This window comes from Microtus pennsylvanicus, chromosome 1 (assembly GCF_037038515.1).
Source record: "Microtus pennsylvanicus isolate mMicPen1 chromosome 1, mMicPen1.hap1, whole genome shotgun sequence".
In the NCBI taxonomy this organism is placed as follows: Eukaryota; Metazoa; Chordata; class Mammalia; order Rodentia; family Cricetidae; genus Microtus; species Microtus pennsylvanicus.
The window spans coordinates 135001974-135029324 of NC_134579.1; the positions used below are offsets into that span (position 1 = coordinate 135001974).

At 40.8% G+C, this 27351-nt stretch overlaps 1 protein-coding gene and 1 pseudogene across 3 annotated transcripts in view; one reads left to right on the top strand and one right to left on the bottom strand.

Moving 5' to 3' along the window:
- LOC142857474 (zinc finger protein 568-like) overlaps nt 1-22778 on the bottom strand; it is a 62127-nt gene extending 39349 nt beyond the window's left edge. For 2 of the 3 annotated variants that reach the window (XM_075985769.1, XM_075985787.1), the window contains exons 1-6: nt 22387-22778; nt 21374-21437; nt 19869-20128; nt 19048-19106; nt 10541-10667; nt 10231-10326 (exon numbers count right to left, since the gene is read on the bottom strand). In XM_075985769.1, the coding sequence (XP_075841884.1) occupies nt 10231-10326; nt 10541-10667; nt 19048-19106; nt 19869-19902 (316 nt within the window). In that variant the 5' untranslated portion in view covers nt 19903-20128; nt 21374-21437; nt 22387-22778. The remainder of the gene's footprint in view (nt 1-10230; nt 10327-10540; nt 10668-19047; nt 19107-19868; nt 20129-21373; nt 21438-22386) is intronic. The other variant, XM_075985778.1, reaches the window with a different exon arrangement.
- LOC142837202 (small ribosomal subunit protein eS19 pseudogene) lies at nt 2666-4367 on the top strand (annotated as a pseudogene).
- Nucleotides 22779-27351: the final 4573 nt, after the last annotated feature.

Here is a 27351-nt window from a genome sequence, read left to right on the forward strand (position 1 = left end):
TTTCAAGGTCAAATCCTTTGGAAGTGTTTATAGTGCAGTAATGTTTATACTTTAATTTTCTCCAAGAGTCAAACATTCCAGAAACAAATGACTAGATTATTCTTTCTTTGCCAACTCATAATTTCATGTCTGACAAACACCAAGTTCACATATTTCCACAGCTCTGTATCTGAGCACTCTATAACCTGTTCACCCACCTAATTATGTTCCTATACTATACAGTTTGAAGTGGCTGTAAATTTAGCATATATTATAAAGAGTGCTAGTCTAAGTACTACTAGGATTATACTTTTGTTTTGTTTTGAGATAGGATCTCACTATGTAGCACAAACTGACCTCAAACTCTAGATTCCTGTGACTCGATCTCCACAGTATAAAGATTACAATAAGTATGTTTATACCATTCTTTTTCTAAAATCATCTCAGCAATTCATGGACTTTTATTTATTTATTTATTGAGACACAGTCTATGTAGACCAGGCTGGCCTCAATCTTGTGGCAATCTTCCTGTCATCCAAATGCTGGAATTTTAGACAAGCATCACTATGCCTGGTTTACACTTCTATCTCATGTGAATTTTATTATCACTTTGTAAAATATTATAGAAAAATATTATGCAATTATTTGGAACTGTATTATCTACAGATTCTCAGAATTGAAAATTTTATTACGCTGTATTTATCTATATACATATTTCTCTGCATTTGCTCATAAACTCCAAAGTTTTGTTATTTTTCCAAAGAGATCTTGGTTTTGCACTTACATCAGACATTTCAAGTAAATAAGGCATTGCATAGATAAGGCATTGCCTCATTTAGTACAGAGTGTTTCTTGCCTGTATGACTTCTCTTATGTATGGAAAGGGATGCTCTCTGAGCAAAGGCCTTCCCACATGTATTACATTCAAAGGGCTTCTCACCTGTGTGACTTCTCATGTGTATAGTAAGTAATGAACATCGAGCAAAGGCTTTTCCACACTTATCACATTTATAAGGTTTCTCCCCCGTGTGACTTCTCATATGAAGAGTAAGGGATGAGACTCGAGAAAAGGTCTTACTGCACTCATTACATTTAAATGGTTTCTCTCCAGTATGGATTTTTTCATGTTCAAGGAGATTTTGTCTCTGACTAAAGGCTTTTCCACACTGACTACAAAGATAAGGTTTCTCTCCAGTATGAATTTTCTCATGCTCAGTAAGATTGGACTTCTGGCTAAAGGCTTTCCCACATACAGTACATGCATAGGGTTTCTCACCAGTATGAATTCGCTGATGTCTAATGAGATTTGACATCTGAATAAAAGCTTTCCCACACTCATTACATTCATAAGGTTTCTCTCCAGTATGAATTTTCTGATGTGTAATAAGATTCTCTTTCCGGCTGAAGGTTTTCCCACACTCATCACACTCGTAGGGCTTCTCAGCAGTATGATTTCGCATATGTACAGTAAGGGAAGAACTTTGCGAGAAGACCTTTCCACACTCATTACATACATAAGGCTTCTCACCTGTGTGGCTTCTCATATGCATAATAAATACTGAGCACTGAGAGAAAGCTTTTCCGCATTTATTACATTTATAGGGCTTTTCCCCTGTGTGACTTCTCATGTGCAGAGTAACAGAGGACATTCGAGAGAAAGCTCTACCACACTCATTACACGCATAAGGTTTCTCCCCAGTGTGAATTTTCTCATGTTCAATAAGATTTTGCTTCTGGCTGAAGGATTTCCCACATTCCTTACATTCATAGGGTTTTTCTCCAGTGTGAATCCTCTCGTGTTCAAGGAGATTTGACTTCTGACTGAAAGCTTTCCAACAATCCTTACAAGCGTAAGGTTTCTCCCCAGTGTGAATTCTTTGGTGTCTAATGAGGTTAGACATTTGAATGAAAGCTTTTCCACATTCTTTACACATATATGGCTTTTCCCCAGTATGGATTTTCTGATGCGTAATGAAATTTTCCTTCCTGCTAAAGGACTTTCCACACTCTTTACATCCATAAGGTTTTTCTCCAGCATGATTTCTCTCATGTCTGAGGAGGTCAAGTTTATGAGTGAAGTCTTGTCCACAGTGATCACATTTAAAGGGAGCTATGGCACAGGGTGAGCAATGATAAAATGGAGCCCCATACTTATTACATTCAAAGTTATTGTCTCTTACACAAATCTTATTATAACTAAGAATATCTAAGTTTTGTTCCAAACACTTATTAAGTGAGTCACGATCATAGAGGCTTTGTCTTGAAGGAACAACATCTGAGCTCAGAAGAAAGATTTCTGCAACCTCTTTACAGTCAATGACATTTTCCTTAATCAGAGGTTTCTCGGAGGTGGATGTGACTTTCCTCACAAGTGTTTCCTGTTGTTTCTCCATCTGTTCATCAACTTCCCAAACTTCTAAAATGGAGGACCAAAAATCATTACTTGTGAAATTTTCTATCACTAAACTATTCATAACAATTTAGAAATTTGCTAATGTGGTGTTGAATCTTTATAGTTGGGTTTAGTCACCAATAAAAAAGAAACTAAACTGCAAATGCCCCCTAGTTCTTAGAGATGAAGTTAACACCTACAGACAATATTATGGGAAAACAACAACCTGACATTTGTAGATCTAAGTAGCACTGATTATATACAAGGATATACAATAATGAAGAAATCGGCACAATGAATGGAATGAAAATGAAAGGGTAAACACATAAAGGACTTAGATAAGGAGTCAAGTAGCAATAAGATAAAATTAGTACTTGTGGTTAAAGACAGTGGGCCAGACTAAATGTGTAAGTTTACTTCTCCTCCTTTCCAAAAACAGGTCAGAGCTTAAAGGTAAGAGAAATGGGAAGGAATATACAACAGACAAAAGATTTCAAGACGATTGTACACGATGAAAACAGGCAGAGGACTGTTGGCTGGAGAGCACATGTATCATGCTACAGCAAAAGCATCATGAGGATGAGATTGACAAGACCACGAACTCAACAGGAAAATGGTGCGGCCGCTCCTTTTTACCACCTTTCTACAGCACACTGAGCTCTTGGCTAATACAGTTAGATAAGAACAGGAAATAAAAGATGTACAAATTGGAGGGACAGAAAAAGCAGCATTAATACTGTTCAAAGACAACGTGGTCATCCATGCAGAAAATCCAAGAGAATCAACAACTAAAACCTGTTGTGACCAATCATTATTAAAAAGGTGGCAGGACACAAGGTAAACATGCAAAACTAAATTGCTTATCAGTAACAAACAGGATCTGGAATTAAGAATACATCACTATTTATATTAGTATTCTTCAAAAGAAATACAAATCTAATAAGAGATGTACAAGATCTATAAAGGGAAAACCACAAACTCTGACTACTAAAATTAAAGAAGAGTGAATACTGAATAGTGATGATAGGAAGATTCAGCATTCAGCATGTTAGCTCTTAATTAGATTCCCAGGTTCAAAGTAATCTCATTTTGCACTTTACTCTGTTCACATACAGAGACAAACTGATTCTAAAGCTCACATGAAGGTGAAACACCCAGAAGAGAGAACACAGTATTAGAGGAGAAAGACAGTGAGATAGATACCACCTGACTTCAGGACTTATTAGTAAGTTCTAACAATCATATAGTCTGGAAGCAGGGGAAGAGACAAACAACAATGGAACAGGATAAAGAACTCAGAAAACAGACTCAAATTAAATATCGTCAATTAATCTTTGACAAAGGAACAAAGGAAATAGTCATAGATAGCCTTTTCAACAAACAGAGTCACTATAACTAAACATCTGCATCAAATAAACAGTCTAGATATAAAGTTTTCACAAAAAGTAACTTAAGGAGACTCGACGCCCGACTTGTGCGCCCGGGAAATCCCGTCGTTCCCTTTCCCCTGGCTAGCACCTGGAGTTACGGTAAAAGTCGTTAACCAGCAGGAGTTCATCAGAGCTCTGGCAGCCTTCCTCAAAAAGTCCGGGAAGCTGAAAGTCCCCGAATGGGTGGACACAGTCAAGCTGGCCAAGCATAAAGAGCTTGCCCCCTATGATGAGAACTGGTTCTACACGCGAGCTGCCTCTACAGCACGGCACCTGTACCTGCGTGGTGGTGCCGGGGTTGGCTCCATGACCAAGATCTATGGAGGACGGCAGAGAAACGGTGTCAGGCCCAGCCACTTCAGCAGAGGCTCCAAGAGTGTGGCCCGCCGCGTTCTCCAAGCCCTGGAGGGACTGAAAATGGTGGAAAAGGACCAGGATGGGGGCCGCAAGCTAACACCTCAGGGACAGAGAGATCTGGACAGGATTGCCGGACAGGTGGCAGCTGCCAACAAGAAGCATTAGGACAAAGGATGTTGGGTTAATAAATTGCCTCATTCATAAAAAAAAAAAAAGTAACTTAAACCAGAGAGCTAAGTGTCGAGCACAAAATTCTAAAACTAACAGAAGATAACATAGGACAAAGTCTGGGTGGTGGGCTGGAGAGAGCGGGGACAAGAAAAGGCCTGATCAATGAAAAAGTAGGCTGAACTTCAGGAAAATTTAAAAACTCCCTCTGTACAAAAGATTCCAACAAGCAAGTGAGAAGATAAGGCTAGAATACTAAGTACTTGCAGAAGAATATGTCATAAGATCACTCACATATGCAGAGAACACAAACTTTAACATTAAAAACAAAAACAAAACCTTGCCAGGTGTGGCTGTACAAGTCTGTGATTCCAGCACCTGGAGGGCAAAGCATGAAGACTGGAAGATCAAGGACAGCCAGGGTTGTATGGCGACTCACTGGTGTACCCAAAACAAAGAAATTCCCCTACCCCCAGGACGAAGCATCCAGTCAAACAAATAAACAGGAACCTGAACAAAAGCCTTACTTAAAGAAATATAAAGACGTGGTCACTAAGCATATGTAACCATGTTCAACACTGTATGCAATTGGGGAGGTTCCTGCAAATTAAAACATCAAAGGCATACACTAAGCAGCTAGTACAGGAATCTTAAACACAGACATCTCCAGAGCTGACAAGGATGCACAGTAGGGACTCACAGACACTGTTGCTGGGAATCAAGATGCTACATTCACTTTAAAGATAATCCAGAAGTTTCTTTCAAAATTAAATACATTTTAAAATAATTTTTTACTACTTTTTATTTACTTATTTATTTATTTGAGGGAGGGGCATGAGGAAGTCAAAGGACAACTTGCAGGAGTCAGTTTTTTACTTCCATAATGTGATCCAGGGATTGGGCCCAGGTTGTCAGGTTTGACAGGCAAGTACCTTAATGCTCTGAGCCATCTCACTAGGCAGCAAAATTAAATAATATTTTTACATATGATTCAGCAACCATACTCCTTGATATCTGCCCCAGTGAATTAAAAAAATCTGTTTATTATTATTTTAAAGAAAAAGATAGGGCAAAACTTGCACTAAAAACAAGAGATTTTAAAATCTGAATAGAGAGCAATTAGACCCCTGAGACAGACGATATAGATTTGCTTAAGTATAATAACATCTCTTCCAACCACAAGATGTTTCAATCTTCCAAAAAGGATGAAGCAGTTCAAACTACCTTTCCTAAGCACAACTGCATGTAGGGTTCACATGCAGTTGACAGAACTGTCACCTGCAAACATGAACATTAGATTCAGAACTAAGTGAGGAGATGGACATTTTTTTAGGAGACCAAAACAGGCAGCAAGCACTCACAGTGGAAAGCATTTCTTCAGTTCAACTGCAAGCACTTCCTTGATTATTTTCCGAGAAGAACGCCTTCAGCAGTTCACTCCTATAGACACCCATTGTGACTCACTCCTGGAAATGCACAGACTACAGCCCCTTTGGTCCTTCTCAAGCTCTGTGAGCCATCTAATATCCTCACACATCCTTAAATAGCAGCTATTACATCTCCTTTGCTATAACTGGACTTGACTATACTACCACTTAACTATCTATACAAAAACATGATTGGTTCTTTACAACCCAGGCAAGAAAAAGGCTTATTTTTAGAGAAAATGAACCAAAGATACTCTAGACTTAGAAGCAAGCAGATATAGAAGGATACATGTTAACAAAAAAGTAGGAATTATATGAACATTTATATACTGAATTGTGAGACCTCCAACCCTTAGTGTCCTAAAGGCTGTACCTCCAGGTAGGACATGAGAAAGTTTAGAAATAAAAGACTTATAGATACTGGTACTTGGGACAATTAACATAGCTTCTGGGTTCTGATCTAACCAGTACAGTCTAGTACTCAAAAAAGCATCAAAATCTTCATTACCTTTTTAAAAAATTATTTTACCAAAGGAGGTGAAAGGTAAGGCTAGAATAGGATACCACTATAAAATTTGTTTGTTTGTTTGTTTGTTTTCTGAGACAGGGTTTCTCTGTGTGGTCCTGGCTGTTGTGGAACTCACTCTATAGACCAGGCTGGCAAGATCTGTATTTCTATTGACTTTCTTAAAACAACTGCAAGTATTACTTTGGAGAAAACTAAAAATGCATATTAAAATACAGAGAAATCGGGCCAAGGAGATAGCTTAGTTCTCCTTACAAGCAGGAGGACCCAAGTTCAATTCCCAACATTCACATGGAAACAGAAGGATCCTTTTAGCTCAATGGCCAGCCAGTTTAGCCTTACTGGCAAGTTCCAGGCCAATGACACAGTCTGTCTTAAATGAAGTGGATAGCAATTCTGAGGATGATATTGTCCTGTGTCCCTCACACTCATGTGCACAAACACATGCACACATACTGAAATAAACTATATAAAAGGAAAACAACATCTCCATTAGATCAAGAAACATGAAACCACAAGTTCTCATTACTTTTGCCTACATGAACTATCATAGAATCCTGGTAAATCTGTTCATTCTATATACCCAAAGTCTATTAGTTTCATAAAGTAATAATTATGAAAGCATCTGAAGATTCAGGTTGTCCAAACTAAATTCCAATCCAAAACTTTTAGTAAATATGAAGAGAATGTCAACTATCTAGTTATAATTTATTTTTATATATGCTTAATGAATAAGCCACATTTCCAATTAAAGTATAAAGTGATCAAGAGCCAACCATCTCCACTCACTGGTTTTCTGGCTGCAGCTGCTAACAGCTCATCCTATGGTTTCCACACCTCTGCAGTGCCGTCAACTCCGCGTCACTTGAAATTCAGACCTGCTTTAAACCTCAACTGTGGTGCCAAGGAGGAAAAGCAGGAATGAGAACATAAGAGGACAAAATGCTGGGGTCAGGAGGACTGTGTAAGCTGATGGCTCATGCCAGGACGTTTATTAAGCAGTGGAGCATCTTCTATATGGACGCAGGGGAAAGGGGACAAAGCAGCAGAAAGCTATCATACAGCGGGGAGAGGTCAGCAGGAAGCTTACAAAGCAATGCTGCACAAGGGAATACAGGGTATTTCAATTATGTCACAGACCAAGCACAAAATGGCCTTGGGATTGATAAACACAGGCCTTCCCAGGCTTATGGTGGTTATAAACACCTGTCTCCACTACCCTACAAACAGAGTACAGAATAATAAATACATCTTCAATGAAACTTTAACTCAAGAATATAAGGAAAAAAAATAGAAAATGGGTTGGTCAAGGAAGAGAAGAATCCCAGAAGTCAAGACCTATTTCTTATTTTGGATGAGATATACAGGGAAGAGAGTCCTGCAAAACGTAGATGTGTCATGCAACTCTGAGATCCAGGTGTGCTGACATTGGTAGAAGGAACCTAGTGGACTTCACTTGGTCCCGACAAATGGCAAGGAAGGCACAGCTGAGTAAGCAGATGCAGATAAACCTTATTCTACTTTAATAGACTACTGGCACAGGAGGGTGAGCGGGACTTTGAACAACAAAGGAAGCATAAAAATGATAATCTCTGCAGCTTGGGGCAATGGATAACCCAACTTTGAACCTGACTGCATGGTCACTACGAAGCACAAAGATTTCCTATTATTAGCTCAGTACATTTCTTATTTCTTTTTGTAGTGGATCCAGTAGAAAATACCTCCATTTAAGGATGAACAATGATAATCAAAACAGGACCACTATCAAATCTATATATAACAGCATAAAAAACAAAACCATGAATCTTTGGGCTGGGGGAGCTATTTGGTGTTTTGTGCTTAGAATACACAAGGGGAAGCTGACTCCTAACACTAGAAACAAAGCAAACAAACGGACAAAGGACAGAAGAACCACAAGTCAAAAGGAAACACTGATCATAGTTGGCAAGACTTCTAGAGCCTTAAAGAAAATACAACAAAGCAGCCTTCACCTGTAAACCCTGGTTTACTTGTATGGGCAAACAGAACAAGTGATTTATGACACAAAGCAACCAAGCTTCTTTTCCAACAATATTTAAAAGTAGAAAATAACACAGAATTGCCTAAAGCTCACAGAAAATACAGTAAGCCTTTGTTTGGGAAAGAGCATGGCTTAAAAACTTTAGATACAGACAATCTTGTCAAATATAATAGTTTAAAAAGGTATTTTCGGGCTGGAGAGATGGCTCAGAGGTTAAGAGCATTGCCTGCTCTTCCAAAGGTCCTGAGTTCAATTCCCAGCAACCACATGGTGGCTCACATCTATCTGTAATGAGGTCTGGTGCCCTCTTCTGGCCTACAAGCATACACACAGAAAGAATATTGTATACATAATAAATAATAAATAAATATTAAAAAAAATAAAAAAATAAAAAGGTATTTTCCTGATATCTTTAATATTTTTATGTGCATTGGAATGTATGTATGTGTACCACATGCACGTACAACAAACTAGAAAAGGGTTTCAGAACCCCTGGAGTTGGAGTTACAGATGGTTGTGAGCTGCCACGTGGGTGCTGGGAACCAAACTCAGGTCCTCTGTAACTGCTGAGTCATTTCTCTAGTTGGGCTGGGGATGTGGCTCAGTTGGTAGAGTATTTGCCCAGCATGGACAAAGCCCTCGGTTTGATCCCCAGCACCCCAAAAACACAGCACTTGTATGAGAGAGGCAGAAGAATCACAACTTCAAGGAATTTCAATGGCAGCATGGGGTTCTCTAGAGATTCACCCTTAAAACAAAGAAACCAAAAAACTCATCCAAACAAAAGAAAACAAACAACAAACAAAAATCCTCTAAATTCCAAGCCCCATGTAGATTTTGTTTTGTGCAGTTACATGCCCATGCTCCAAACAGTATTTTCTCTTTACCGCTATTACTATAATGTTCATTCTTTCATTTATATCCACTTAGTTGTGAAATATTTATGAAAGCTGCTTTGTATGTGTTACAGACATTCCTAGCACCTCATTGGACTCTTGTACAATGTGGGATACTTTTTCAGTTGGGTCTAGCATTTTTCAGGGATACAGTATCTGTAAATTCAAATGTGCCACGACCACCAAGCATCCCTCTTTAGTTCTATAAGAACTTGTTTTTCTTTCTTGTCAAAAGCTTAGGTAAACCTAACAAACAATTTACATGATCTACAAAAGAAAATTTAGAAAGTTCCATTTCTCAAAGTAGATAGAAAGAAAACAAGAGCTTGACAAACTGCTAAAGTTAACTCATAAGTCCAGCACAGTCCTAGGAAAACTCAGTATGGTTTCCTCCAAATAAGACAGTTAAATCTATAACATACATGCAAAATAAACAAGAGCTCTGAAGACAAGAGTGAATGCAACTGCAGAAACAAAGGACACTGTTTAAATGTATCTTCTGGATGGTTCCATTTTTAACCAAGTAGGCAAATGCTCTATTTTCAAAACATTCAAGGGAAGAAGTGAGAAAGCAGGAAGAGGCCACCACAGCATTCCTGAGCTAGGAACTTAAAGTTTCTCAACCATGGGGCTAGTGAAGCCAAAAATTAAAGGAAACCCATGTATAAAATAAAGCTGATTTTAAAATATCACACTCCACGAAATGTTGAATATGTAAGGAAATAAACTATGAACATGAGGGAGGGGGTGAAGATCAAACATAGGTACAAAAATCATAAAGGTAAGCTGTAAATACACCAGAACGCCCATATCCTGAAATCACATGGGTTACTGCCCCTCAAAAATTAAAGAACATAACTCCAATAGGGCAGAGTCATTCCTAGAATAGAAATGTCACACAACCTAACAAACAGCACGTCACATAGCCTTTGTCATTTACAGACAACACAGTCTTGGGAAATGTGAAATGGAAGCAATCCTCACTGACAACTGTCATGTGGCTTTCACACTCAGAGCTACTTCTCACGTATTCACCTGCAGAGCGTCTCCAGAACATCTCTTCCTCCACCACCCAGGGCTCCTCTTCTTGCTCTAACTTCAAGATCACATCTGGTTTGGGGATTGGACCACCTATTACAGAGACAGGAAAGACCTTGCATGTTAGTGCTGGAGACAATCATACAGATCTGGGGCTGAGTCCTGGGGTCCTGAGGACGTAGGAAGGAGGAGAATCAAGGAACTTGCACAAGGACACAGTTATTAGTATCAACCCTCAAGGTCAGAGCACAGGCGAGGCACACACTGCAGAGGGAGGAAGTCCACGGTAAGTAGACAGCTCCCTTACCTACGGTTACTAGGTTGCTGTAGGTCTCTAGCATCACATCTCGGTACAAACTCCTCTGGTCAGGTTTCATTTGCTGCCATTCCTCCTGGGTGAGGTTCACGGCCACATCCTCGAATGTCACTGTTTTCTATAAAAACATAATCCCAATTAATCTAAAGTCATCAAAATTAGGGCTTGTGATCAAAACAAGTAAGAATTCATTAGCTAGTAAACAGGGTCTTCACCCTTACCAAGTGTCCGCGTGTTAACGGGGTAATACACCGCAGTGACAGCACCTCTAAGAGTCTGTGATCACTGACTCAGCGAGCACTCTCCCTCCTCCTTTATTAGCTGACAGCAGCACCCAGTGACTCTTTACTGTGACAGGGATGAGTAAGTAGTTCAGACCTGACAGTGGTTAGGTTTTAGTGAGAAAGGGAACTGGGCAGAGTAAAGGGAGAGAGAAAGAAGCAGGCAAGAAGAAAAGGCATGAATATTTGAATTCCTAGTAGACGTCCAGATAAAATGTGCAGCATGAAGTCAGACACAGGATGGAAGAAGAGAATGTGTGAGTCACAACCTAGACCTGGAAGCTAACTCCATGGCCAGTGAGTGTGAATGGCTAAAGAAACATGTAATATTGTGCTAACAGGACTACAGAGAACCAAATGAAATATTCAAGTAAGAGACACAAGTTTTAATTTACAATCAACATATTAGAAATAATACTATGATAATAGCATAATGGAAATAAAAAAATGAAGTATTTCTGGAAAAGAAAGCAACTTGATGACTAGTTCTTGCTTTTAAATTATTTAAAATGTCTAATACCCAAGTAAAAAGGGAAAATATTTTGTTTGAGAAATCTGTAAGAAAGAAAAGCATCCTCATAGCCAATCTTTGGGAAGAATTTACTCAGCAGTAAAATGTGATGACATAAATGACAACTACAAAAGGGCTGGGCTTTGAAAACACTTCTAGGAATTAGACTATTCCTGTCGTCAACCCTGACTGGCATTACGATCGTCTACAGCATATTTAAGACATGGAGGCAATGTTGGAATTTCTCTTGGCATATTAACTTTATTTGGTTTTGAGACAGTTTTGCTGTGTAAGTCTGGTTGGCCTGGAATTCAGAGATCCACCTGCCTCTGCCTCCTGAGAGCTGGGATTAAAGGCGATCAGTACCACACCCAGGTGCATACTAACTTTTAAAAATTTCCTAACAAGGCTATGTGTAGGTATTAACAGTATTTAAAACGCAAGAGTACCGTAGCTAAAAGCAATGCACCCATCACAAGGCTCTCATAGGGATATGAGCCAGGATTCTAGCTCAAGCGATGTGGCTGCAGAGCTACAGGTTTTTACCCATCATGCAATGCTTTCTCTCTAAATCAGAGGGAAGGGTCTCTGAATGCCGCAAATAATGCAATTTAAGATGTCAATTGGACACTCAAGAACTCCTGGACCTGAAAACCTTTCCACTGCCGGGGCTTCATGGAAAACACGGACTCATCCATGAAAGCTGAGTGTTGCAGCACACAGTCTGAACTGGCAGAGAAGACTGATAAACCAGACGTGGAAAACTTTGGTGCGGTAGTCATTGCATCACAAATGTACACATAAAACATTCTTGCTGCTGCTGCCCAAAATTGGACCAACCAAACTCATTAAAGGCTCACAAGACTACTGACGATTTTGACCTATCTCTGTAATTACACATGAAGCCAAGATAAAGACCAACCTGGACAATGTAGGGAAACCTGATCTCAAAATGAAAACTAAAAGAGATTCTAGACTGAGGGAATGAAGGAATAATTAAAATCAAACAATGAAATAAACAAAAACAAAACCCTTCAGCTGGGACAGAGGAGAGATGGCTCAGCAGTTAAGAACACTGGTTGTTCCTCTGAGGGCCTACGTTCACTTCCCAGCACCTACATGGGACTCGGAGCCCTCTTTAACTCCAGACCTGGGACACCACACACAGGTGACACACATGCAGAAGAAACACTCACAGATATAAAACAGTAAGTAAAATGCTCAAAGGAGGAAAACCTTTAGTGCAAATACTTGGTATTTAAGAACTGACAATGTAAAAATAAATTAATCTTACACTTTAAAAGGCTATAAGTGTACTTACATATATCTGTATTCTTATGTATCTTATTTGTAAAAACTTAGTATCTTAATATTTTCAATAAATTAAACAAACATTTGTCAAACCTAAATCAAGAATAAGATACACTCAGTAATCTTAGAGTTTAAAGAGAGCATGTAACAAGTATAGTGAGTCATTTTTATTGTTTTAGAAAGGGTCTCCTGTAGTCCAGGCTGACCTCAAATCTGCTACACACCAGATGACAGTAGGGAGGGTCCAAACCCTGCTTTGTATTTTCCTGTTAATTTGCATAATGAAAGTAAATACCTCCCCTTTAAACCCCAACATGTTTTTTTAAAACATCACAAAAAAAACCAAAACAAACCAACAAAAAGGCTATAGCTGAAGCAAGACTGTTCAACAAAAAAACAGTAGGTGACTATATTTTTATTACTCTGTAGGGAACCTATGTAAGTGCAAAGACTTTAATTTAAGAAGGCACTATATAAAGGGCATTACATGCAAAACATGTTGCCAAATTCCATGGTTTTCAAGAACTGTGTTCTGGGCTGAAAATAGTAGCATGGAAAACAGCCTATCTTTTCAACATTTATTTTTAAAATTACAACTCAGGGCTGGGAAAATGACTGGCTTTTTTTGATGTTGTTGTTTTGTTTTGGTCATACAAACCTAACGACCAAAGTTCAAGCGCCCACAGTAGGATGGGAAAATCAGCTCCCAAAAGTTGTCCTCTGTGTGCACTAATAAATAATGTTCAAGTTCTATCTGAGATCCTACTGTAAAAGCTAGTTAGTTACATGGCAGCCACCTAATAACAAAGACAGACAATTTACTAAGGGGGTGTCATTAGGCAACATGGGGAGACTGTTGCTCAGGCCTGAAAAAAGGGCTATTTCTAAAGTCAGTCTGTCTCGTCAGAATACAGCAGGTGAATGAAGACACTGGCACGCCTATCAAACAAGCCTGGAGAGCAGAGCCGCTAGTCTGAAGCTGTACACTTCAGCAGTAGGTGGCAGGGCTGATCCTACCCAGGTGGCTCTATGGGCCACCTTTACGGGAGACACTGATGAAAACAAAACTATAATTTAATTAAAGAAATGGCTTCTGTTTTTATAATTTTATTTTAAATTTTATGTTCATGAATGTTTCATCTGCACGCATGTATATGCAGCACATGCATGCCTGCTGGATCCCTTGGAACTGAAATTAATGATGTCAGAGTTTCCATGTGGGTGCTAGGAATTGAAACCTGTCCCCTGTAAGAGTAACAAGTACTCTTAGCTGCTTTCTCCAGCTTCTGAGAAACTACTTTCAAGAATGAAGCACACTAAGAGTAAAATTAGAACAAAATATCTGATGAACACTTTGAGACCTTCAAAAATATCCATCAAAGCAGAGAGTGCTGTGTTAGCTTCTCACAGTAGTTTTAAGTCAGTCGCCCTTTCTTCTTTTACACTGATAATAAAAAGCACACCCTGTCACTGAAGTTTTATTTCTTATAGATATCTAACACGAGTGGACCTGCTTGGTGATTTTAACAGTCTTTGAGCAGGGCACCAAATAATTAAGACTATGTGAGCACTACTTTTTGCTGTCTATCTATGGTGGAGAATATCATGAGCATTTGATACTTTTAAGTTCCACTATGTGGGTTTCAGGGATAGAGACAGGAGGGCTGCTGTGGAATGATCTTGTACAATGTAAAGATTTGTAACTCAAATTGGTTTAATAAAATGCTGACTGGCCAGTAGCCAGGTAAGAAATAAAGGCAGAGCAACCAAACTAAGGATGATGGGAAGGAGAAGGGCAGGGTAAAGAGATGTCAGCCAGACACAGAGCAAGCAAGATGGGCATGCAGTAATGAGAAAGGTACCATAGCGTGACAGAGCATAAATAAGGAACTTAAAATGTAAGAGCTAGTTAATAATAAGCCTGAGCTACTGCTTGAGAATTTCTAAGTAATATTAAGCCTCTATGTGGTAATTTGGGAAGCTGCCTGTGGGACAGAAACTTCCACCTACACATGGCACCCAAAAGTTAGGCAAGAATTTCCACATAAAGCCTCACAAAGCTTTAAAAATGACTCTAAACACACACACACACAAATGGAGTCAAACTTGGCTTCTGAGTAACTGCTTTTTATAGGACAGGCACGGCTTCCTGATTTAGCATTAGCAGCAAAAATGGCATGGCTCTTTTAAGAGGCCCTGCCACCAAACAATTTCATGGGGTTTATGAGCAGTGGGTGGCACACTACATATAAGCAGTGTGAACTCAGAAACTTCCCAGAGTCGGAGTGGTAAACGTGACTCCAGCCAGCATCCAACACAAAACTAGACTCTCAGGAAGCTAAGGAATGGGGCAGAGCAAGTCACTGCAGCCACACCCACTCCTATTTATTGGTCAAGCATTTATAAGTAATACTAAGCTTCTGTGTGCTAATTTGGGAAATGACTCAGAGACAGGACACTTCCACTTACAGAGAGTACTCTATCAAGATATACCCCGAGCTATAATGACAACAAACACTTGTCTGCTCAGTCTTTTCATCTGCCCTATACATGGTTTTAATACATTTTTATTAGTGTTTGTGTGTTTAATGTCTGGTCCAAGATAATTCTTCATTCAATGGAGCCTAGAGAAACCAAGAGGTCAGGTTAGGCCATGTTTCCTTGGACATGATATGAAAAAAAAAACTCTTGCAAATTTAATAAAAGACAAATCAATTTAGTGCTGGGGAGATGGCTGAGCAAGCCTGATAACCTGAGTTTGATCTCTGGACCCCATACAAAAAGCTGGATGTGGTAGTACACACCTATAATGATGTAGAAGGGTCTTCTATGTGTTACTTTCATTGGTCAGATAAAGAAACTGGCTTTTAGATAGGGCAGAATTTAGATAGGTGGAGTAGACAGAACAGAATTCTGGGAAGAAGAAAGCAGAGACAGGCAAACGCCATGGCTCTCCGGCCCGAGACAGACATAGGCTAGAATCTTGCCGGTAAGCCACAGTCATGTGGTGATACATAGATTTATTAGAAATGGTTTAAGATGTGAGAGTTAGCCAAAAAGAGGCTAGAGATAATGGGCCAGGCAGTGTTTTAAATGAATACAGTTTCTGTGTAATTATTTCGGGTAAAGCTAGCCGGGCGGCGGAACACGGCCCGCTTGCCTCATCACTACACGTAATCCAACACTACTACGGTGAGATGGGAGGCAGACATAAGAGAATCTGGGGAAACTTGTGGGATTGCTATCCTGGAGTACATACCACAGCAGCAGAAAAAAGAGACTTTGCTCAACGTGTGGAAGCCAAGAACCAACGCCTAAAGTTGTCCTGTCACCTCTGCGTGCTCCCTGTGGCATACAGACATTCATCCACCTACACCACATACACACACACTCCACACAGTAAATTTAAAAAATTACAAATTTAAAAAAGACAAACTGAGGGCTGGAGAGATAGCTCAGAGGTTAAGACCTTTGACTGCTCTTCCAGAGGTCCTGAGTTCAATTTCCAGCAACCACAGGGTGGCTCACAGCCATCCGTAAATGAGATCTGATGCCCTCTTCTGATGTGCAGGCATACTTGCAGACAGACACTGTATATATAATAAATAAATCATAAAAAAACAAAAAAGACAAACTGGCCTGGTTGCAGTGGCACATGCCTTTAATTCCAACTCTCAGAAGGCAGAGACAGACAGATCTCTGTGAGTTGGAGGCCAGCCTAGTCTACATTCCAGGACAGGCTGTATAAGATGTACAATCAGTACGTTACAACTTAGTCTATTTTCTTAATTTGTTAACTCCCTTTATATACATAGATAAAAATCCATATTAACAGCAAGTAACAGGGGTTTTAACTTAATAAAACACAGACTCATTAAGGCACAAATAAAAAGGACAAATGATAGGGATAGGCCAAATGGCAAACCTGTGCACTTCTTTACTCAGGGCCACACTAGAGTGTGCGCACTAAAGTCAAGGGTTTGAACCTGAGTTTATTACACACTGGTACCTGACTGTATAAGCTTCTTAACCCTGTTTTTACTTCCTTTATCTATAAAAATTAAAATAACATCTGCCACAAAGTTCTGATAATGGCTATGTGAACTAAGCTATACATAGCTTATAGTGGGATAACACAAAGCTATGACAATACTGAAGAGGATTCTTCTAGCTGGCATGTAATCTAGTCACACACAGTTAAGAGCCACCATGGACAACATCTATATCCTAATTCTGTGAGTCTGAAACTGGTTACTATTTATTAATTGGAAATATACCTAAAAACTGCTTCTATTAAATTGTCTTGTTTGATTTTGGTTTTTGTGTTTTGTTTTGTTTTTTAAGACAGGGTTTAGGTTTCTCTGTGTAGCCCTGGCTGTCCTGAAATTTGCTCTGTAGACCAGGTTGGCTTCAAACTCAAGAGATTATCTGTCCATGCCTTCCAAGTGATACAATTAAAGGTGTGTACCACCACTGCCCAGCCTAAATTGTCTTTTTATAACATAATTTTAAGTATTTATTGGCCACTTGTATTTCCTCTAATTCTTGATCCAATTTTTTCTTTGTCCATTTTTCTTAATTATTGATTTTTGAGAATTAGTGTTTGTGATATGTATGTACATACATGTATATACACAGATATGAAGAAAACATCCCTAGCTTTGCCTTGTCATAGTAGGTATGGTGGTTTTACTGAAGAAGTAAATCTATGTATGAACCCAATCAGTCAAACTTCTCTATCTTCTAGGTTATACACCTCTAAAGGGCAGCCCAGGAAGGAGAGACTCCACAGCTGAGGAGAGTAAGTGATGGCAATCAACTCTGGAGCACTGGTGCCCTTGACTCCCTGGATGCTTATGGGATGCCTTCCTTTACTATACCCATCTGGGTCATGAAACTGAGGTACAAAGAAATTAAGAGACATCTCCATCCACTGTCATGCACTTTACAGCCACCGGTCATCTCAACTTTAACTCTGTTTAGGGCTAGAGAAACACTATGCCAACAAGAGAAAAATGTCTCATGAGCCTTTAAATCAATGGTTCTCAACCTGTGAGCTGTGAACCTTTTGGGGTTGAACGACTCTTTCACAGAAGTCACTTAAGGCCATTGGAAAACAAAGATATTTACATTTTGATTTATAACAGTAGCAAAATTAGTTATGTGGTGGCAACAAAAATAATTTTATGGTTGGGAGTCACCACAACATGAGGAACTGTATTAAAGGGTCACAACATCAGGAAGGTTGAGAACCTCTGCTCTAGATCATATAGCAAAAGGAGTGTGTGTCTGCTTCACAATGATGAGAGCTGAAGAAAAATGCAGCCAAGAAAAAAATGTTCAAACCACAGGAATGAACAACTTCAAACACAGAAAGAATCAAGAGTGGAGGTAAAGAGATAACACTGTAAGACATGACCACCACACTGAGCCAGTGAGTAACGGCACTGCCACCAGTCCTGATGATCTGAGTTCAGTCTCGGGGACCCATACGGTGAAGGAGAACTAACTCTAACAAGTCGTCCTCTGAGCTGCGCAGTTACACAGCAGCATACATACTGCTGCCCACACTCCACACAAAATAAATATAGGAAAAAATGTTTAAAATTATTCTGGCAGGACATAGCAGCACATGCTTTTAATCCTAGCACTTGAGCGGCAGAGGCAGGTGCACCGTTAAGTTTGAGGCCAGCCTGTTCTACAAGCAAGCTCCAGACAAACCAAGGCTTCAAAGTAAGACCTTATCTCAAAAAACAAAAACAAACAAAAAACCCCAAATAAAAGACTATCGCATTTTCTAAGACTATTAAGAGAGAGGGGAGAGGGGAGTGTGTGTGTGGGGGGAGAGTTGGAAGGCTACAAACAACAGAACTGCAAGGATGCCACAAAATATCCAAATAATTTAACTTGCTATCAAAAGTTCAAACTGAGAAGCAAACAAAAAACATATGAGTAGGATTATTTTAAAGTGGTAGGCATGTTTTACATACTATTCTATATAATTTTTCTCTAGCCAAGACTTACTTGTAAAAATTGAACTTAAAGTAACAAAAATCATGGAACTATTTTAGAATGTATTTTTTGGTTTCAGTGTCAACAAAAAGCTTTTGCTTTCCTTAAGTAGCTTTTTTTCCTCAGAAACTACAAGTTACGGAACAGATTTTATGTCTGTTCACTTCAAGTCTCTCCATAATATCTGACTTTGAATCCAACCCGAGTAACTCTGCAGCACTCAGATCTCCACAGCCGTACTCCCCACCCCCAGCTCTCAGTTATTTACTCTGTATTTTTCTTCACTTCCACTCATTCCATTTCTCCCAGCTTAGTGGTAGATTATAGTAACCCACAACAACTGTACTGCAAAACAATGCGGGGGAATTATGTTCAGAACGTACAAAAGATCTGGTCATGTCCTCTTCTTCCTGGCAAAGTGCAGAGTCCTGGGAACACCAAGCTGAGGAGAGAGAAGCAAAACAGATTTGCTCAGAGTTCCAGACAAAGGAATGTGGAGAGCTTTATGACCAGATGTTATAAGATCCTCGAGAAATTTGATCTGCAACATTACGAGAACTGTTAGGTACCACATCAATCTCCAGAGCCTCCGAAACGTACGCATAACACTAAAGTTATGCATGAGGACTGATGGAATTTTCAGGAGGTTAACTGTCCAATAACTCTACTGACTACACAGCAATACAGTATTTCTCTAAGGAAGAGAAAAAGTCCTGATGTGAATTATAGAAGGCGTAAACATTTGGTAAATCAAAAATTAGCAATATACAGATGTTATTCAGAAAAAATGGCAATAAGTACCCAGATAAAAATGTTCAAGTGGCTGTTGCTGACAAGAAGGGATGGCATAGGAAAGGCCTATTTATTTCTAGTTTCTAGCACCACTTTTAAAGCATACTAAAATATATTCTCTATGAAAGGATGGAGCCAGGAAGACGGCTCGGCAGGTGAAGGTACCTGTTCCATCCCCAGGAGAGAACCAATATCTACAAGTCGTCCTCTGGTTTCCACACATGCTCTGCGGCATGCGTGAGCCTACACACATGCACATGTACAGATATAAACACACACACAGTCAAGCTAACAAAATAAAATATATCTATCCTGTACAGTCAGTAATACCCATGTGAAATTTCAAGACAGGAGCATCAAGCTTTCCAAGCTCTCCCAAGGAACCTACACTCTGCCCTTTCTGCCACCTCACCTCTTCTAGGCATCGTCTGTGCCAACTGCTCCATGTTGTACAGCTGTGGCTGGTATTTCAAGGATGAGATGTCATTTGGTTCTTGTTGGCTCTGGGAAGGACTGGTCAGGATGACCTGCAGGTGCAGAGCCCACCCCTGGCCAGGATTCTTCAAGATTTAGTGTGGGTCTCAGATCAGAAGCTCTCCTCCCATGGCAGACACCTGTTCTCAGGCTTCAAACTCATACCACAGATCTGTCTCAGTGTGGGGGAGGTAGGACCTGTAGGTTCAGACCAGAAATCACATTGCCTCATGCGTTCTCACAGGCTCTCTGTCAAAGCCAGCCTCAGAAAGCCCCCACGGTCAGTATTTTCCAGTAGATTACTGCTGTTTAAAATGTGACGTTTTCAAACAACGGGACACAAAGCAAGAGATAACTAGCACTGCCCCCAACACTTACTTCCTGGCCTGCAACTCAGACCCAGTACTGGCTGAGGTTACTGGATGAAAACCCAGGTGGGCTCAGAGATAAAGCCAACCTCAGTGCCTCAGGCTACATGAAGTGCTCAACAGAGACAACTAGAGTCTAGAAACACAGGGATGCTCAAACATCTCTGAACACAGAAACAGGGAGAACGCTGAGTCAGATAACTCAGGGCTGCAAGATGCATCACTGGGAAACAAAACTTATTGCTTGAGCTTGATGACCTGAATTCTACTCCTGGAACTCATTAAAAGAGGAAAGGGAGAATTGGCTCCAAAGATGTCCTCTTACCTCCACACGCATGCTGTGACATGTGTGCATCCCACAAGCTTATGATAACGCAGTTTTCGTAATACTTAGTCATAGAAATCCCATGTTAGAGTAAAGGGAACGGCATTAAAAATCCAGCTCTTACCATTCTCCATCTGAACTGCCTTGGCAATTTATAATTTAGGTAAAAAGAGCACTGGAATTTAGAATTTCAAGGCTTTTCATTTGAAATAAAAATTATAACCTTGTTAATCATATTAGATATAAATAAGTGAAATGGCTATTAAAATATATTAGTCAACCATCTATGAGCCTTTAATAACAGTATGCTGTGGGTGGGGAGTGATGATGAAAACATAACATGTATACTCCATGTCACTGGAGTATATGATTAAACATTAACACAATCAATTTTATATTGCATATTATCTGCTGATGTGGGCTATCCCCCGGGGTTCTGAGACAGTGTCTGTCTCACTGTACCTTGGATTAGCTGCAAGCATCCTTGAACGTGACCTCCTCCTTTAGCCTCGTGGGTGCTAGGATTATAGACGTGTGTCACCACACACAGCTTGAGAATTTTAAAGGAGGAGAATGTGATTTACTCCCCAAGAATAACAGAAAGAGATGGCCAGCTGGCTTAGCAGTCAAGTATTTCAATGTCTTATTTAAGTGTGGGTCTTGTTAAATAGACACGGAGAAGAACACAAACCAAGTCAGTGAGGGAAAAAAGGGGTATGGTAAATATAAATAAAACAGAATTAAACTCACCTACTAACAGTCCAGCCAGATAAATGAATTAAAAGGTTCAGCTGATACAATTCTCATGAGAAACCTGAAACATAAAGACAAAGGGTTTGGAATATAAGATTCTCAACAAATGCAATTTTAAAAAGAGAGAAAAAGCAGTATTATCAAACAAGATCACTTGGACTAAAAGGTAAGCCCCAGAATTAAGACTGATGCGTCTTAATGAGGAAAATGGTGACTTCGGTAACACTGTATCATCTTCAGACTGTAAGTGGGTTACAAGCTTACCCACACAACTTTTCTTTGGCTCATGTAATACAGACACATTTGGAAGCAGGGGTTTTTAGAGCCCTTGAATGATCCAGTAACTCACTGAGAAAAGAAAATGTTTTCAGAACCAGTTCTTTTTAACCGCTGTCCCAGAAAAGACAAACGGAGGGCAGATCTGAATTCATCCTGCCGCTCTGCGTTTCACCCAAATGCAGCCGGGATCAGCTAAAAACAGTGAACCTGCTAACAACGGTGATTGGAGAATGAATCCCAGCTGATGTTTGCTACTGAGCTTAGAGACAGTTCGTTCTCGTTCTCTCTGTCTCTGTCTCTCTCTGTCTCTCTCTGTCTCTGTCTCTCTCTCTCTTAAAAAAAACCATTATTAAACTAATCTCAGGGCTAGGAATGTAGCTCAGAGCTTTCTCATGGCATGACTGCAGCGCTAGATTTAACCCCAACGCTGCAATAAGTAAATAAATAAGCCAAGCAAACCATTAGATAATAATGAACTTAGAAAGTTATAAAAAGAAAAACTGAAAAGTTAGAGAACAAAGTGTTGGGGCGGGGGAAGATCAAGGCGGAAAGGCAATGGAAGAATCCTTAAAAAAAAAATACAGGATGTTTTCGTTAATTACTAGTTATGACAAGCAAAGAGGGCCTGAACCAGTACATGGTACACAACCCTCACACTCACCACCACACCCCCTCAAAACCACCAGAGTCTCTCTCTATCACACCCCCCACACCCACCCACACCCACACACCAGTTTTTTGGCTGCAACTCCAAGCATTCACAGGGCAGTTCCGCTGGCGGAGAGCATCCCGGAGGCACGGCTCTTACTCGAGGTGCTCCGAGCCCCCCGAGAGCTCGCAGCCCGCGGCCGGCGCAAACCGGATCACTCGGGCGGCTCCCTCGCTTCCCGCGGAGGGTTCCCGGCAGCGCCACGAGCCCCAAGCCCCCGAAACGCAGTTTCCTTTCCGAGACGCTACACGCAGCAGCCCCACAGACATATCCATAGACCCCCAACAGCAGCGCTCGACCGTTAAGTCCCAGAGCGCAGGTGCTCCCAGAAGGCCTCGCGGCCCTATCCAACTTCCGGTCAGCGCTCTGGCTGCGTGTCCTGTGTGAGGGACGGGAAAGCGGGCCGAGGGCGCCCTGGTGGTCGAGCCCGTTAGCGCCGCGATCTGGTGACGCTGGCTGCGAAGCTGCATTGGCCGTGAGCAGCTGCGGGGGCAGCCAGAGGGCGCTGGGGGCACTTAGCTGAGGTATCTTTGTGGACTACACTTCCCAGGAAGCCTAGCGGCTGGTCACGCCTCTCACCGGAACTCGGGCGTTTCCACTCTCCTGGCGGGACCGTTGAGGCAGAAAGCCCTGCGCTGTGCAGTTCCTAGGTTTCTGTCCTCTGCTACAGGTTCCGATCTCAGACGACTGCAAGGGCTTCCGGTGACGACAGGCGAAGCCTATGCGGCCACAGTGCCCTGAATGGTTTTTGTGGGTCGTCTGTAATACATTCTGATAGGCTTTCTCTTGAGAACATGAAACGTCTGGTCCCTGTGGAGTTGTGGCTGAAGTAAGACTGTGCCCAGATGTATGTGGCATCTTGCGTGTTACCATGGGATTCCTGTCACCCGTCAGGTGGTGACTTCGGAGCTCTGTCCCCGGGAACCCTCTCTGAGGTGAGGTCTGGTTCCAACCCGGGGCAGCAGTAAAGGAAACCTTTCCTGTAGAGTCTAGACACTCAAATCGGGCAGGATGCCCATTCTCCCCTGGTCACCACTCCCGATGCATGATGGATAACGGGGATAAGACCGGGAACGATCCCTGGCCTAACCAAGAAAAACCTGGCTTGTCGCAATTGTTTTTTTCTACTCCCAGTTTTAGCCTTTGCCAGGTGAGTTGTCCAGAAAAGGGACAGAGTGCACAATGAACTACAAATAATAGTCAGGCTTTCCTTTTCATATGCCTTCTGGAAATGTTTGCTTAGTGATGACTTGTCAATTGGGTATAGATCCTTATATTGTCTCTACTGAGAAAAGAATAGCAGTGCCTCCTACTAGTTCCTAATACTCAACCTACACCTAATGTTCACTTGTTGGAAAACTGACACTACTTTCGCTTGTTGAACATTCATCTTTTTAAGTATGAAAATTGTTAAATTTTGTTGTTTTTTTTATAAATTTCTTAAAAATTAAGTATACAGTGTTCTGCTTGCATGTATGCCTGCAGTACAGAAGAGGGCACCAGATCTCATTACAGATGGCTGTGAGCCACCATGTAGTTGCTAGGAAGTGAACGCAGGACCTCTGGGAGATCAGCCAGTGCTTTTAACCTCTGAGCCATCTCTCCAGCCCGAAATTTGTTATTTTTTTTTTAAATTTCTTTATTGAATCTTTTGGGGTTTCACATCATGCACCCCAATTCTATTCACCTCCCAGTCCCCCCATATTCCTCTCCTCATCCCTGTTACATCCCTCCCACACAAAAGAAAACAAAACAACATAAGCAAGCAGGTAAGCAAACAAAGGCAAGAACAACAAACCCTCAATAAACCAAAACAGGACAAAACCCACACCTGAAACAGAAAAATCCCTGCTTCTCCTTCTCTCCCAACGCTCTGTCTCTCTGTCACCTCCTCATGTGTCCTGATGGCATTGGAGGCTTCCATGTGACATATAGTATATCCCTTTGTCCAATCAGCTTGACTGGCAACTGTTCATTGCAGTGAGCCATTGGTCTGGTTCAAGGCCTCTGGTTTTTGGTTCCCCATCCTCTCTGGATCCCCACCAGAGTCTCGTGAGGTGTCCTGTGTTTTGGAGATCTTGCAGGTATTGTTCCACAGGACCAGTCCCTTCAGAGCTCCAGCAGAACCATGATGAACACGCCAACGGCCAAAGTTTGTTATTTTAAATAAATGATTATTTTTAACATTTCAAAACCCAGAAACTACCAAGAACAATTGACCAAGTGACTAATATTAATATTTCAATGAGTTTCATTATTGTGCCAACATCAGATTATGCTTCATGTACCATTTGTAGCTTACAATTTCACTAAAAATATCATAAATCATGAATCTTCTGTTAGCAAATGGTTTTGCTAAGTTCCATTTTAAAATGCACATATTTCTTTGCATGAGAGAGCCAGAGTTTATACTTTTCTTCAGATCACTTGCATCAAGCTTTAAATATTAAACATCTGTCAGAGGTTGGTGTGAAGGCTCAGAGGTTAAGAACATCCATTGCTCTTGCAGAGGACCCTGATTTGATTCCCAGAACCCACATAGTGGCTCACAGCTATGTGTAACATCTTCAGTCTCAGGAGATTCAACACCCTCTTCTGACTACAGCCAGCAGGCATGTACAGGGTACACATATATGCAAGCAAAATGTTTTTGTTTCATACACAGTTTAAAATCTAATTTTTTTAAAAAGAAGACCTCTGTATCTCAAGATCATGCAGCTACTGTCTATTGATTCCCAAAGCGATGAGGTTAAACTTCCTATTTGGATGATCTACTTATATCTGATTTTTGTGTATGTTAGAAAGTAAGGTCAGGTCTCCCCATCTTATTCCCCCTTTTTCAAATCAGATATTGCAAAATCCTTTGGGTTCTCATTAATCTGAAAATACATGTAGTATCTCTATATGCATGAGTATAATTCAGAGCCTGTTATTCTATTCCATTGATCTAAGCACTGGGGTAGAGCTTGGTGAAAACGTACTTGCCTCGCTTACCCAAGGCTCTGAGTTCGAGCTCCAGCACTGAACAACTGAAGAAACAGTTTCCATTGGTTTATTTGTGTGTTCCTATACCAGTCTAGATTACGTTAGCTCTTCTTCAGAATATAATCTGCCTTTGATTCCTCTTGCTGTCTTAAGAACTGTCTCTTTTTTTTCTGTAGTTTTACGGATAGGTGCCTACTGTTGATACAGGAAAATCCTCAGTTACTATCTCTTTAGACTGCCCCTGTTGGAGGGGTCTCATTGGCCTTCACAGGCAGCAGAGAGATGAGCCATGAGAGAGAAGAAGGCAGTTTGGTGTAATACGGCTCAAAGCCAGTGTTGGCTCGAACTTCAGGAGTATGACACTGAGTTGTTTATTTTAGGTGTATGTAAACACGCCACAACCTGGTGAAAACTGTTCTATTTATTTATTTATTTATTTAAGATTTCTGTCTCCTCCCCGCCACTGCCTCCCATTTCCCTCCCCCTCCCCCAATAAAGTTCCCCTCCCTCATCAGCCCAAAGAGCAGTCAGGGTTCCCTGCCCTGTGGGAAGTCCAAGGACCTCCCACCTCCTTCCAGGTCTAGTAAGGTGAGCATCCAAACAGCCTAGGCTCCCACAAAGCCAGTACGTGCAGTAGGATCAAAACCCAGTGCCATTGTTCTTGACTTCTCAGCAGTCCTCATTGTCCGCTATGTTCAGTGAGTCCAGTTTATCCCATGCTTTTTCAGACCCAGTCCAGCTGGCCTTGGTGAGTTCCTGATAGAACATCCCCATTGTCTCAGTGTGTGGGTGCACCCCTCGCTGTCCTGAGTTCCTTGCTCGTGATCTCTCTCCTTCTGCTCCTGATTTGGACCTTGGGGTTTCAGTCTGGTGCTCCAATGTGGGTCTCTGTCTCTGTCTCCTTTCATCGCCTGATGAAGGTTAATATACAGGAGGATGACTATATGTTTTTCTTTGGGTTCACCTTCTTATTTAGCTTCTCTAGGATCATGAACTATAGGCTCAATGTCCTTTATTTATGGCTAGAAACCAATTATGAGTGAGTACATCCCATGTTCCTCTTTTTGGGTCTGGCTTACCTCACTCAGGATAGTGTTTTCTATTTCCGTCCATTTGCATGCAAAATTCAAGAAGTTATTGTTTTTTACTGCTGAGTAGTACTCTAATATGTATATATTCCATACTTTCTTCATCCATTCTTCCATTGAAGGGCATCTAGGTTGTTTCCAGGTTCTGGCTATTACAAACATGCTGCTATGAACATAGTTGAGCATATACTTTTGTTGTATGATAGGGCATCTCTTGGGTATATTTCCAAGAGTGGTATTGCTGGGTCCAGGGGTAGGTTGATCCCGAATTTCCTGAGAAACCGCCACACTGCTTTCCAAAGTAGTTGCACAAATTTGCATTCCCACCAGCAATGGATGAGGGTACCCCTCTCTCCACAGCCTCTCCAGCAAAGGCTGTCATTTGAAAACTGTTCTTGTGATTTTAAGCTCAGGACTGTATCAGTGAGATCCTATCTGAAAAAAAAATTAAGTGTAACATATATTCCGAAAATAAAATGATTATGGACTGAACCTAAATGAACTTTCCACTAAACTGTATCTTACATGAAAATTTCTCTTTATAAAAAGATTTATTATCTTATTCTATGTCTAAGTATATGTATGTGCACCACATGTGCAGGTGCTTGTAGGGACCAGAAGAGGGAAAGAGGTGTCAGACCCTCAGGAGCTGGAGTTGAGGATGACTGTGAGCCACCTGATGTGGGTGCTGGACAGTTCATTTTATCATACACACCATGGTAAAATGTGTGAAGTGAGTTCTGGGAGTTGTTGTAATGCTAATTGTGTCTTTTTTTTGTCCCCAGTGATGACTGTATGAAAGCGCTCACTTCACACTTGTTATCATATAACTCAGTGGCAGAGCATTTACCTAGCACATGCAGCTCTTGCTTCAGTCCCCAGCACCACAAAAACAAATAGACAAAATGGCCCAA